Below are 14,943 nucleotides of genomic sequence, written 5' to 3'. Positions count from 1 at the left end.
CTCAGACAGCCTCAGCTACTTAGTGAAGCCCTTTGCAACTCAGTAAGATCCTGTTTCGAAAATAAAAAGACTAAAAAATAGGGCTGGGGGTGTAGCCCAGAGGTACGATGCCCCTAGGTTCCATCCCTGATACCGCAAAAAAAAAAAAAAAAAAAAGGACAAAAAGGACAGCTGTATGGTTACAGATACAGGGGGGATGGGAGTTGTAGTGGAAATATTTTGTTTGGTTGCTTCTGTTTCTCTATGAAATAGAAGGCCTTCTCAACACCTGAGAGTGAAGAAGGAGGGGGAGAGGAGGTGCCAGGTCATGTGTTCCTTATGTGAGGAATTTGCTTCCTTCATTTTGGTCAGTTCTCTAACCCAGACCCTAGGCCTTTAAAGCGCCCTTATGGCCAGGCATGGTGGTGCATGGAATCTCAGTACTTGGGAGGCTGAGACAGAAGGACAGCAGCTTTGAAGCCAGCCCACAGTAACTCAGTAAGGCCCTGTTGCAAAACAAAATAGGGCTGGAGGTGTAGCTCAGGGGTACAGTGAGCAAATCCCTGGCGTCTGTCTGTCTCTCCTCTCCCTCCCCTTGCTCATCCCCCAGTGCTATAATGACCTGATAGCCTATTCGCTTTCCTTCATCTCCACTAGAACACAGGCTGTGGGTTTGGGGCTGAGAGTTCACGCTGAAGCCCTGAAGCCGCTCCCTCTGCAGCTCCTCAGCGCCCCTTAGGGGATGCAGGTGAACAAAATACATAGCAAATAAAAAGACTTCAGAAACTTGACTAGTGTTTCCAGGTTTCATTTTTCATATACTAAGCATCAGATATCAGCGGAACTACAGAAAACCTGCCAGTCTACAAAGAGAATAAGGAAGATGTATTTATCCCCTTACATTTACATTTGCAAGGGGCATAGTGCACTTTTTTTGTCCTGTCATAACAGCTACCATTCATCAAAAAGCAAGAGCTTATAAAATTGGTGGTCTTGGACTGGGACTTACGAGGCTTTCTTGAGCAAGTGTCAGGATCGCATGGCAGGTTTACTAAAACTCAGATTACTGGGCCTCATCCCCAGTTTTTGCAGTAAGGCTTAAGAATTTACAACTCTAGACCGGGCGTGGTGCCGCACGCTTGTAATCCCCGCGCTTGGGAGGCTGAGACAGGAGGATCGCACAGGTTCGAAGCCAGCCTCAGCTACTTAGTGAGGCTCTCAGCAACTTAGTGAGACCCTGTTTCCAAAAAAAAATATAAAATAGGTCTGGGAGTATAGCCCGGAGGTAGAAGGCCTCTGGGTTCCACCCCAGTACCACCAAAAAAAAAAAAAAAAAAAAAGAATTTACAACTCTAACAAGTGGTGCCATGTTGCTGGTTCACATTTTGAGAATTAATACCTTAAGGAATTGACTTTATTTTATAAAAAAATAATTATGTCATATATATTATGAACACACAGAGTTCAGTTTATTTTTTTATTTTTTATTTTTTTTGCGGGTCTGGGGATGGAACCCAGGGACATTCTACCTCCGAGCTACACCCCCTGCCCTATTTTTTATTCTTTATTTTGAAACCGGGTCTCACTGAGTTGCAGAGGGCCTCACTAAGTAGCTGAGGCTGTCCGCGAACCGCGATCCTCCGGTCTCAGCCTCCAGAATGCTGGGATTGCAAGCGCGCGCCACCACGCCCGGCTCAGTGTATTTTTTTTTTAAGAAGCTATGTGTGTAATTCAGCACTTTGTTTTTGGTATGTCATGAATTCTAATGAGTTCGACCTATGGGAAAACTGAATTTTTAATTCATGAGATGGTGTTTATTTATTTATGGAACTGGGGATGGAACCCAGGGCATTCTATGTCCGAGCTACACCCCCAGCCCTACTTTTTATTCTTTACTTTGAAACAGTGTCACACTGAGTTGCAAAGGGCTTAAGTAGCTGAGGCTGTCCGTGAACCGTGATCCTCCTGTTTCAGCCTCCCAAATACTGGGATTACAAGTGTGCATCACCATGCCCAGCTAGTTCTTGGGTTTCTTTTCTTTTCTTTTCCTTTCCCTTTCTCTCTCTCTCTTTCTTTCTTTCTTTCTTCCTTTTTTGTGGTACTAGGGGTGGAACTCAGGGACTTTTCTACCTCTGGGCTATACTCCCAGACCTGTTTTATACTTTATTTGGAAACAGGGTCTCACTAGGTTTCTGAGAGCCTAAGTAGCTGAGGCTGGCTTTGAACCTGTGCAATCCTCCCGTCTCAGCCTCCCAAGCTCTGGGATTACGAGCGTGTGCCACCGTGCCCGGCGTCCCTGGGCTTCTGATGGCATCCACAGTGCAGATTTAAGGACACAGATTGTGGAGCCAGGCTGTTTGGGTAATAAGTCTATGTTCTGTCACTTACTGGCTTGATCAAAATAGTAAATTTGTGATTCTTACTCGTAAAACAAATGGTAATAGTGTTTAATTTATAGGAATATTATGCGCAAAGTGCTTCAAATAGTGTTGCGTGCAAAATAAATATTAAAAAAGCACTGATAGCTAGCTATCAAAATAAATAATAAGTGATGACAGCTAGCTATCATCTCCACAAACCTGTCAATAAGGCATAGTAATACCTTTCAACAGTGTTGCTAGCCGGGCATGGTGGCGCATGCTTGTAATCCCAGCATTTGGGAGGCTGAGACAGGAGAACTGCAGGTCACAGACAGCCTCAGCTACTTAGTGAGGCTCTTTGCAACTTAGTGAGACCCTGTTTCAAAATAAAGAATAAAAAATAGGGCTGGGAGCTAGGTGTGGTGACGCACACTTGTAATCCCAGCATTTGGGAGGCTGAGACCAGAGGATTGTGGTTCAGAGACAGCCTCACCTACTTAGTGAGGTTCTTTGCAACTCAGTGAGACCCTGTTTCCAAATAAAGAATAAAAAATGGGGCTGAGGGTGTAGCTCGGAGGTACAATGCCCCTGGGTTCTATCCCCAGTACCAAAAAAAAAAAAAAAAAAAAAAAAAAAAAAAAAAAAAAAAGGAAAGCTCCCTGGAATCCCCGCACTTATCAACCACTTCAACTCCTGTCTATCCATTAGATTTTATTTAGCCTAGGGCCTATTTCCCATGAAATCTTGGACATACTTCTCTGGGCCTTGGCTTTGACCCTCTCACTGCTCTCTGCGTGTTTATAGGATTATCTTCTTGGTGGGGATGAGCTACTTCAAGGCAAGTTCAATATCATTTTTAAAAATTCAAAAGCCGGGTGTGGTGGTGCACGCTTGTAATCCCCAGCATTAGGGAGGCTGAGACAGGAGGACAGCCTCACTACTTAGTGAGGCCCTGTGCAACTTAGTGAGACCCTGTTACAAAAATAAATACAAAATAGGGCTAGGGATGTAGCTAGAAGGTAGAATGCTCCTGGGTTTCACCCCCAGTACCTAATAATAATAATAATAACTAATAATGATAAATAATAATATTCAGGACATAAACTGGGCATGGTCGTGCACTCTTGTACTGGGACTCCACTACGTGAGAGGCTGAGACAGGAGGATTGCAGGTTTTTGGACGGCCTAAAAATGTAGTGAGATATTGTTAAAAAAAAAAAAGTTGGAGGTGGTGTGCAGGCTTGTAATCTCAGTATTTGGGAGGCTAAGACGGGAGGATCCCAGGTTATTCAAAATAAAGAATAAAAAACAGGGCTGGAGATGTAGCTTGGCAGTAGAATGCCCCAGGTTCTTTCCCCAGTATCGCAAATAAATAAATAAAAAATAAAAAAATAAAAAGAAGTAGGGCTGGGTGTCTACCTCTGAGTTAAACCCCCGACCTATTTTTTATTCTTTAATTTGAGACGGTGTCACTGAGTTGCGGAGGGCCTAAGTAGCTGAGGCTGTCCGCGAACAGCGATCGTCCTGTCCCAGCCTCCCAAATGCTGGGATTACAAGCGTGCGCCACCACGCCGGCCAACGATAAAAACTTGGTATATACTTGCTTAGCGCTTTTCTTGTGCAGATCCATACACTGGATTGCCCCCTTTTTGGAAAGCACAAACCACACACCCGGGAGGGGCCGCCCTCCCCGCCCCTCCCTCCCTCCCGCCGGCTCGGGCGCTTCCGGCGGGCGCGTCGGCGCGGCCATGCAGGCGGAGCGGGGCCCGAGGGGCGGCCGCGGGCGGCGGGGCGGCCGGGACCGCGAGCGTGACCGGGCCGGAGCCGCGGCGGCGGTGGCGCGAGGCGGCGGCGGGGACGGAGGCGGCCGCCGGAGCCGGGGCCGGGGCTTCCGCGGAGGCCGCGGCAGCCGGGGAGGAGGCGGCCCGCGCGGCGGCCGGCGAGAGCTGGGCGGCCGGGGCGCCGGGCCCGCGCAGGTGAGAGGTGCGGGTGCGCGTGCGCGGCGGGGCCCGGGTGCGCGTGCGCGGCGGGGTGCGCGCTGCGGGGCGCGTGCGCGTGCGCCGTGGGAGGCGGCGGCTGCGGGGCGCGTGCGGGGTGCGCGCGGCGCCCTTCTGGTCCCGCCCCGCGGCGGTCGCGGGCTCCCGGGTCCCCGGTGGTGCGTCCCGCGGGTGCGGGGTGCGGGGTGCGGGGGCCCGGGCCGCTCGCCCACCCGGCACACTGCTGCAGTTAGCGCGCAGGGAGCCTGGAGTCTGTGTCCCTGTCTGCGCATCGCTGGCACCCCGTAAGCGCACAATTAAAAAAAGTCAGGAGAAAGAATGCCCCCGTGCACAGAACTGGAATACTGGGAGTGGGATCCGGCGATATCGCGTTTCGCGTTTCTTTTAACGTGTTAGAGATCAGGGGTTACTGGTCTTCGCTTTTTTTTTTTTTTTTTTTTTAACTTTCAACAACTTTCTCATTTTGATTGAGGCAGATTTTTCTGTTACTGAAATGCACGATCTTCCTTCCTCCCATCCCCACCCAGGGATGCTGGGGATAGAACCATGCCACATGTATCTAGAGATGAGAATTGAAAAAATTATAATAATACTTTTTTTTTTTTTGCGGGTCTGGGGATGGAACCCAGAGGCACTGCCCAATTTTTTTTATTCATTTTGAAACAGAGTCTCACTGAGTTGCAAAGGGCATCACTAAGTAGCTGAGGCTGTCTGCCAACCGCGATCCTCCCCTCTATAGCCCGGCTATAATACTCTTGGGCCGGGCGTGGTGGCGCCCGCTTGTAATCCCCGCGCTTGGGAGGCAGACAGGAGGATCGCGCAGGTTCGAAGCCAGCCGCGCGTGCTGGCTTAGGAGACCCTGTTTCCAAATAAAAATGCAAAAATAGGTCTGGGAGTGTAGCCCGGAGGTAGAAGGGCTTACAGGAACCCCAGTACCACCAAAAAATAAATAAATATACTCTTAAGTGTAACAAACTTAACCTTATTAGGATTAGAGATCAAGCAAAACTTGAGTGAGGGAATGAAAATTTGAGGAAAGAAATGAAAGAAACTCACAGCAGCCTAGTGCCCACTATATATTACACTTTCTCCTTATAACAACTTTTTCATATGACACCTATGTATACATATACATGTAATACATCCTTATAATCTTCATTTGTATGAGTTAAATGACTTGCTGTGGTGGCACATGCTTGTAATCTCGGTATTTAGGAGGTTGAGACAGGAGGATCACAGGTTTGCAACCAGCCTCAGCTACTTGGGACTCTGTTTCAAAATAAAGAATAAGAGACCCGGGCGTAGTGGCGCACGCTTGTAATTCCCTTGTAATCCCCGCGCTTGGGAGGCTGAGACAGGAGAATCGTGCAGGTTTGAAGCCAGCCTCAGCTGGCTTAAGAGACCCTGTTTCCAAATAAAAAATAAAATAGGTCTGGGAGTATAGCCTGAAGGTAGAAAAGCCCCTGGGTCCCCCCGCCCCACCCCATTTGTACTCTAAGTAGGGGTTGAAATGATCTGAAAGAAGTTCTAGCCATGTAAGGACCATTGTCCAACTCAGGACTCAGTTCATTTATGTCCATTGCTTTGTAGTTTGGACCAGTACATGAAATAGAAATGAAAACAAAAGCGAACAACTCATACTGGCAGGTTTCCAAAGTGCTTGTTTCTTCACTCGTGTGTGTGTGTGTGTGTGTGTGTGTGTGTGTGTGTGTGTGTGTGTTACTGGGGGTGGAACCTCTGGGCTATACTCCTAGACCTGTTTTATACTTTATTTGGAAACAGGGTCTCACTAAGTTGCTGAGGCTGGCTTTGAACCTGCGATCCTCCTGTCCCAGCCTCCCAAGTGCTGGGATTACAAGTGTGCGCCACCACGCCCAGCTTGTTCCTTCACTCTTGCTGAAAGGAGTCTCTTCATTGGCAGGGCCAATTTGAGTCAAGAGCTCATTAAACACCAATGCCAGCCTCTAGGGAAAGGAGCAGATTGAGTCAGAAACCAAACACGCCCAAGTGTCCCAACAGGACACTGTTCTAAGATTTGCCTTGGTAATCCACAGACTCGCTTTTCCCTGCCACAGCAGGCCCTTGTTACACCACTTTGGCATCCTTATTCTTGTTAATAAATATTGTTTTGAGGTGTGTTTTTCTCACTGACATTTATTTCACTTATATATTTCTATTATCTACATGAATAATGTGTCGACAACTGATCCTTAAACTGTTTAAAAATTTTTTGAGAAGCCATGTGTGATGTTAATTTTTTTTTTTCCTCTCTGGTACTGGAAATTTAACCCAGAGGCATTCTACCTCTAAGCTACACCCCTAGACCGCTTTTATTTCTTATTTTGGAAACAGGGTCTCATGAGGTTGCTGAGAGCCTCACTCATTTGCTGAGGCTGTCCTTGAACCTGTGATCCTCCTGTCTCAGTTCCCCAAGAACTAGGATTACAAGCATGCACTACTATGCCCGGCTTTACTTTTAAGTTTTCTTTTTTTTTCTTTTCTTTTCAGTACTGGGGATGGGACCCAGGGGCATTCTACCTCCAAGCTACACTGCCAGCTTTTTTTTTTTTTTTTTTTAATTCTTTATTATGAAACAGGGTCTCACTGAGTTGCAAAGTAAGTAGCTGAGGCTGGCCGAGAACCTGGATCCTCCTGTCTCAGCCTACCAGGTACTGAGTACTGGGATTAAACAACAATGCCAGCCTCTAGGGAAAGAAGCAGATTGAGTTAGAAACCAAACATGCTCAAGTGTGTTTGGTTTATAAGTGTGGGCCACCACACCCTGCTTCCCTGCCCAATTTTTTATCTTTTATTTTGAAACAGGGTCTCACTAAGTTGCTTGAGGGCCTAAGTAGAGGAGGCTGTCCTTGACCTGAGAGCCTCCCACATGCCGGGATTACAAGCATGCACCACTATGCCCATCTTATTTTTCCTTTTAACTTGTATTTACATGTTTTCCATAGAAGTTTATCCAGTATATTTGAGAATCTTTCAGTGGTCACTTTTCACATTTGTTTGTTTATTTGTTGTGGCATTGGGATTGAGCCAAGGGGCATCTACCTCTAAGCTGTACTCCCAGCCCTATTTTATTTGTTAGGTTGATGAGAATCTCACTACTTGCTGAAACTGTCCTAAAACCTGTGATCCTCCTGTCTCAGCCTCCCAAGTACTGGGATTACAAGTGTGCACCACCATGCCCTGCTCCCTTTTACATTTTTTTTTTTCTTTTGGTATTGGGGATAGAACCCAGGGTGCTTTACCTCTAAGGTACACACCCAGCTGTCTTTTTTATTTTGAAACAGGGTCCCACTAAGTTGCAAAGGGCCTCACTAAGTTGCCGAGACTGCCCTAAAACCTGTGATCCTCTTGTCTCAGCTTCCCAAGGATTACAGGCGTGTGCCACTATGCCTAGCTGCCCCTTCATATTTGATGTAATAAATTTGGATTAAAGAAATATTTTGTAATTTTTTATTTTTCAGTACTGGGGATGGAACCCAGGGGCATTCTACCTCTGAAGCTATACCCCCAGTCCTATTTTTTATTCTTCATTTTGAAACAGGGTCTCACTGAGTTGCAGAGGGCCTCACTAAGTAGCTGAGGCTGTCCACGAACCAGATCCTCCTGTCTCAGCCTCCCGAATGCTGGGATTACAAGCGTGCACCACCACGCCCAGTTTAATATTTTGTAATTTTAAGGCCTCATTATAATTTCTCTTTAGATTGAATAAAGATTACAGTGGTTAATATACTTTTTATTTTGTTTTCACTTATGAAACAAAAGTAAAATTTTATAAGTAAAATTTTTTTTCAATGCATATCTTTTTCCCTACTGAGTTTAGTCATCTCTAGATCAATATTGTTTATCTTCTGAATGAGACATGATACAGTGCCAGGTTTTACTTTTTTTTTTGTGTGTGTGTGTGGTATGGGGGTGGGGGAGGGACCCAGGGGCTTTTCTACCTTCGGGCTATACTCCCAGACCTATTTTATACTTTATTTGGAAACAGGGTTGTGAGATGGTTGTGAGATGGAGTTGCTTGGTCTTTGGGTGTCTTCTAAAGCTAACAGCCTTTAGGGGAGAGTATGGGTGTTGAGAGTCTGGAACTTGATTTCCCTAAATCATCAACACCCCCCAGGTGTGTGAACACTTCATGTTTTTTTTTTTTTTTTTTTTTTTTTTGGTGGTACTGGGGTTTCTGGAAACCCTTCTACCTCTGGACTACACTCCAGACCTAATTTGTACTTTTTGTTTTGGAAAGCCAGGCGAACCTCCTGTCTCCGCCTCCCAAGTGCGGGGATTACAAGCGCGCATCACCACGCACGGCCTGAACACTTCATTTTGAGGACAGCAGAATAAGATTGCATTATTCTAGCCTGGCGTGGTGGCACACGCTTGTAATCCCAGCATTTGGGAGGCTGAGACAGGAGGATCACAGTTCAAAGACAGCCTCAGCTACTGAGTGAGGCCCTTTGCAACTCAGTGAGACCCTGTTTCAAAATAAAGAAGAAAAAATAGGGATGGAGGTGTAGCTCAAAGGTAGAATGCCCCTGGGTTCTGTCCCTAGTACCGCAAAAAATAAAAAAGCATTATTCTTTTTTTTGGTGCCATTAGGGATGGAATCCAGCATTACAATTTTTGCAATCGTTTTTTCAGTAGTAGGGATGGAACCAAGAGGCATAATACCTCTGAGCTACACCCTCAGCCCTTTTACTTTTTATTTTGAAACAGGGTCTCAGTAAGTAGCTGCAATTACAGGCATGGACCACTGTGCCCTGCTAGTTTTTATAATTCTTATAGTTACTATCTTTGTTCCAAACTGCTGCTAGGATGGAAAATGCTAGGTTATGATTTAACAACACTCAACTGTGTTTCCTAGGGGACTGTGTGCTAAGCCACTGGTGGTTTTATCATTCTCTCCCCCCTTGAAAATATAGTGTTTATTTTTCATAGCACTGGAAAGAGGCCTCTAGAGGGATTATGTAGGGAATTGGATTCCAGTTGAGGTAGAAAGAAAAAAGAAAAAGATAGAAAGGAGATACAGGAAGAATTAGGAAAACAACTCTGACATGAATGCTTTGTGCTGAATTTCCTCATATCTTCACTCCCAGCTCATTTCTCTCTCTGCATCCTGTTATCTGAAATTTCTGGGAAATCTGTACATCTTTGTTCATATTAATTAATTAATTAATTAATTACTTGTGGCACTGGGGGTGGAACCCAGGGCCTTCTACCTCCGGGCTGTACTCCCAGACCTATTTTATACTTTATTTGGAAACAGGGTCTCACTAAGTTGCCGGGAGCCTCACTAAGTAGCTGAGGCTGGCTCTGAACCTGTGCGATCCTCCTGTCTCAACCTCCCAAGAGCTGGGGTTACACACGTACATCACCATGCCAGGCCTTGCTCATAATTTTAAAGTTACCAGAAAGTCACTCAATTATGATAATTACTTTCTACCCTGTTAACTAACCCTCACAATAAATAGTTTAGCAAGAAAGATCTTGAGAAACCTGTAATTTAGGGGACTTTCCAGATTTGTTATTGGTCAGTCAAGAATACATCAGCGATCTGGAAATGACCAGACCGTCATAAACTGTTCTGTGACCACTGGGCCGGTGTCATCTCACGTCCTCACTGTCATCCTCACGTACCTTCCGAGCACACCCCTCACCAGAACATGACTCCCCCTAGAGATGGCCTGCATTCTCCCTAGTTTTCTAAATAGTCTCTGTCAGCCTCGGACTGGCACAGCTGGAATCCTGTGCCACTGGACCCGAGTAGAACTTCTCTCTCCTAATCTCTCTCTCTGTCTCTCTCTGGAAGCTACTTAGATCCTTCTCAGAATCATTTCTTCTCCTGTAAAATAAACACACCACAGCACGGCTTACCAGCCTTTTTCTAGAAATTAAGCAGGAGTAAAAGTGTTTTCTATTCCTTTGTCTCTTGTTTCTTGATGCAGTTTGAAATGTCAAAAAGAGAAATAGCTGGACTTGGTGGTGCATGCATGTAACCCCGCACTTGGGAGGCAGAAACAGGAGGGTCTCAAGTTACAAGCCAGCTTCAGCAATGTAGTGAGGCCCTCAGCAATGTAGTGAGACCCTGTTTCAAAATAGAAAACAAAATAGGGCTAGCCCTGGGTTAAATCCCTAGTATGCTTGGACCTCTCCCCACAGAAGGAGGAATAAAGACCTTAGTCCCATGTAACTATTTGTATTTTATAGAGTCTATTACTTAATTTATTAGGGCACTAGATTAATTCTCTTTGAAATTTCATTGTATTTTGTTAGAATCCATTTGTGTGTGTGTGTGTGTGTGTGTGTGTGTGTGTGTGCGCGTGCGCGCGTGTGCGTGCTTGTGTGTGTGTATTGAAGTGATGAGAGTATCTGTTTTAATACTTTTTCTTTTGGGTCACAATAATCAACAGCTTCGGTCTGAAAATTTCTAGAATGGTGTCATGAGGTTGTACGTGGATGTCTGATATACTTACTTATAAGTGGTTTTTTTTTTTATCAAAGGATGTTGAAATTGACGTGTTATTTTTATCCTGAAGCTAGTATAATTTGATCGACTTGGTTTTGCCAGCCTTAAATTATTTACAAAGCCAGGTGTGGTGGTGCATGGCTGTAATCCTAGTATTTGGGTTTGAGACGGAGGATTCAGGTTCAAAGTCAGCCTCAGCTGCTTAGTGAGGCACTCAGTAACTTAGTGAGACCTTTTATCAAATAAAAAATAAATAGGGCTGGGGGTGTAGCCTAGAGGTAGAAGACCCCTGGGTTCCATCCCTCGTATCAAACATACACAAAAAAGATAGTTTAAAAGACACTTTCTAGCTGGGTGTGGTGGTGTACACTCGTAACCCCAGCATTTGAGAGGCTGAGACAGGAGGATTGCGGTTCATAGTCAGCCTCAAATACTTAGTGAGGCCCTTTGCAACTCAGTGAGACCTTGTTTCAAAATAAAGAATAAAAAATAGGGTGGGGGTGTAGCTTGAAGGAAGAATGCCTTTGGGTTCCATTCCCAGTAACACCCCCACCCCCCAAAAAAAAGACAGTTTCTGTGAAGAACAGTATTCCCAAGGATGCTGTTTAAACAACATGAAAATTTAAAAACATAGAGGAGATTAATAGAATACATGTCTTGTGAAAATTGAATTCTAAGTTGAGCATGGTGGCACATGCTTGTAATCCCAGTACTTGGGAGGCTGGGACATGAGGATTGCAGGTCGCGGCCAGCTTCTGTTATTAGTGAGGCTCTTCACAACTTAGTGAGACCCTGTTTCAAATATAAAAAATAAAAAATAGGGCTGGGGGTGTAGCTCAGAGGTAGGATGCCCTGGGTTCAATTCCCAGTACCACAAAACACAAAACACAAAACAAAAAACCTACCTTTGGTTTCTCTTGCAATTAAGGACAAATATATCTGCTCCATATTTCTTTAGTACATATTTCTTTAGTTCATAAATCAAATATGTTGAGGAATAGCAGATATTTCTATTTTTTAAAATTTATTTATTAATTTTTTTGGTGGTACTGGGGTGGAACCCAGGGGCTTTTCTACCTCCAGGCTATACTCCCAGACCTTTTCTATATTTTATTTGGAAACAGGGTCTCACTAAGTTGCTGAGAGCCTCACTAAGTAGCTGAGGCTGGCTTCAAACCCGTGCGATCCTCCTGTCTCAGCTTCCCAAGTGCGGGGATTACAAGCGTGCGCCACCACGCCCGGCTTCAGATATTTCTATATTAATTTAAAATATCATTGGGATGACAAGACTTTTACAAAAAGTTCACATATATTGTTTTGGATTGTTAGTGCTGTGATTTCTCTGTTTTGTACTTGGCAATTCCAAGTTACTGACATGTGAAGACTGTTAATAGATGTGTGTTCCTTGATACATGTAGTCACCATATCCAGATATCTATAATCTCTGGCATGAAAGAATCATTAATAGCTTCAGTTTAGGAAAATTAACCATATTTGGTTGGTATTCACAAAGTCTGATGCAGAATTGGAATTTATATAGTAGTTTTGGAATTTTTCTCTTTTGATTTTAGAGCTCACTTTCTAGTGAACAAGATTAATGATATTGAGGTCTAGAATATTTTACCAACATTTTTTCCTTTTTCTAAAAGGCTAGTTATAAAATGGCATGTCTTTGCTTAATAGGTGGTCTTTTTTTTTTTGGCACTGGGGTGGAACCCAGGGGTGGAACCCAGGGGTTTTCTATGTCCAGGTTATACTCCCAGACCTATTTTATACTTTATTTGGAAACAGTCTCACTAAGTTGCTGAGAGCCTCACTAAGTAGCTGGGGCTAGCTTCGAACCTGCTCGATCCTCCTTTCTCAGCCTCCTAAATGCTGGGATTACAAGTGTGCGTCACCATGTCTGACAAGTTTATAGCATTTTGAAGGCAAGTTAGAAGGTAGATGGGGAATCTAGGGCGAAAGTGTTTTTAGATAGTGTCATTTTTGGAGTCCAGCTAGGGGAAGTCTGCACCCTCCCTCCCTCCCTGTCTCCCTCCCTCTCTTCCTTTCTTTCTTGTACTTGGGATTGAACCTGGGGGATTCTGCCTTTAAGCACACTCCCAGCCTTTTCTATTTTTTTTTTTTTTTTTTGGTGGTACTAGGGGTGGAACCCAGAGGCTTTCTACCTCTGGGCTATACTCCCAGACCTTTTTTTTGGAAACAGGGTCTCACTAAGTTGCTGAAAGCCTCACTAAGTAGCCGAGGCTGGCTTCGAACCCGTGCGATCCTCCTGTCTCAGCCTCCCAAGCGCGGGGATTACCACGTCCGGCTTCTTTTCTATTTTTTTTTTATTTTGAAATGGGGTCTTGCTAAGTTGCTGAGGCTGGCCTTAAACCTGTGATCATCCTGTCTCAGCATCCCAAGTCCTGAGATTACAGGGGTGGGCCACTGGGCCTGGCTAAGCTTTCTTTTCTTTTCTTTTGGTACTGAGGATTGAATCCAGGGGCATTCTACTTCTGAGTTACGCCCAGCAAGCATACTAGCATTTTAGTAGTATTCCTTTGTGGTTGTAAAATTAGTTCAGGTCTACCTTAGAGGTAGATGTTCTAATGAAACTATGTACAGAAAAAGCTGCAAGAATTAACATATCTAATATGTGCTGAACTTTTCTGTTCTCTTAGTGAACAAAATCTGCAAGTGAGACAAATTGACACCATCTTTAAGTGACAAAATCTATAAGCGAGACAAGTAGACATCAAAATTTAGTTTGTGGCCCAGCAGTTTTATATCTTGCAGCGTACTGCACAGATGTATGTAAACAAATTCCCAAATGCAGAGATGGCTGTTCAGAGCAGTAGTGTTCATCTTGAGTGCCTGGAAAGGGAGGAATACAGAGCGCTGTTAAAGAATGGCATATGAGCCGGGCGTGGTGGCGCACCCTTGTAATTTAGCATTCGGGAGGCTGAGACCGGAGGATCACTGTTTGTGGACAGCCTTAGCTACTTAGGCCCTTTGCAACTCAGTGAGACCTTGTTTCAAAATAAAGAATAAAAATTAAGGCTGGTGTATGTAGCTTGGAGGTAGAATGCCTCTGGGTTCCATCCCCAGCAACGCTTAAAAAAAAAAAAAATTAACCAGGGCGTGGTGTGCACACTTGTAATCCCAGTATTTGGGAGGCTGAGACAGGGGGATCCAGGTTCACAGACAGCCTCAGCTACTTAGGCCTTCTGCAACTCAGTGATACCCTGTTCCAAAATAAAGAATAAAATAATAGGGCTGGGAGTATAACTCAGAGGTAGAATGCCTCTGGGTTTCATCCCCAGTTAAAAAAAAAACAACACACACACACACACACACACACACACACACACACATACACGGGCCGATTTAGGCATACTTAAGGACACCACCTAGTGGTTGGTGGGAGAATTGACTTGCAGATGAGGGTTTTTCATTAATGAATGATCAAAATAACTAACTGTAGATTTCCCCTCTCTGGGCACTGTTATTTATGAACTTCTTTCTGCTCCTCCATCAAGCGTGCACATCTTTTCCAGTATGAAGCAAGGGGGTCAGGCTGCTTTGAGTTGTAGCTCGTCCTCCACATCTGTTGGCTCCATCTTTCTCGTGTATCCCATATGTGTCTCATTACTCTCAGGTAGTAAATGATGCAGTAAAAGGTGGAGATGTGACCTCAAGGCTTTCACCAAATAACTTGGAAATGAAGTCTGTGCAGTAACCTAAAGCCGAGTGAGGGGACTTGACCACATTATGCTACCAAAGCTGTGCAAGCCTTCCTCAGAGCTCGAATGCTGGAGCTTGTAAGATGCGGTGACATGTGATGTTAACAAGAGTAGGGAAAAGCTGGGCGTGGTGGCGCACGCTTGTAATCCCAGCACTTGGGAGGCTGAGACAGGAGGATCGCACAGGTTCAAAGCCAGCCTCAGCTACTTAGTGAGGCTCTCAGCAACTTAGTGAGACCCTGTTTCCAAATAAAATATAAAATGGGTCTGGGAGTGTAGCCTGGAGGTAGAAAGCCCTTGGGTTCCATTTCCAGTACCATACATACATACACAGAAAAAGTAGGAAACTGATATCCTTTTTATCTTCCCCTTCCCATTCCAATTTCTTTTCTTTTCTTTCTTTC

At 44.8% G+C, this 14,943-nt stretch overlaps 1 protein-coding gene across 1 annotated transcript in view; it reads left to right on the top strand.

The window, feature by feature from the left end:
- Positions 1-4,087: 4,087 nt before the first annotated feature.
- AVEN (apoptosis and caspase activation inhibitor) overlaps positions 4,088-14,943 on the top strand; it is a gene marked incomplete at both ends in the record, with an annotated part of 177,501 nt that continues 166,645 nt past the window's right edge. The window contains one exon of the mRNA XM_080706826.1: positions 4,088-4,315. Coding sequence (XP_080562952.1) covers positions 4,088-4,315 — 228 coding nt within the window. The remainder of the gene's footprint in view (positions 4,316-14,943) is intronic.

The sequence above is a fragment of the Muscardinus avellanarius genome (genome assembly GCF_963383645.1).
Source record: "Muscardinus avellanarius genome assembly, chromosome: 12".
NCBI classification, from domain to species: domain Eukaryota; kingdom Metazoa; phylum Chordata; class Mammalia; order Rodentia; family Gliridae; genus Muscardinus; species Muscardinus avellanarius.
This window is presented reverse-complemented; position numbering and strand designations above follow the sequence as displayed.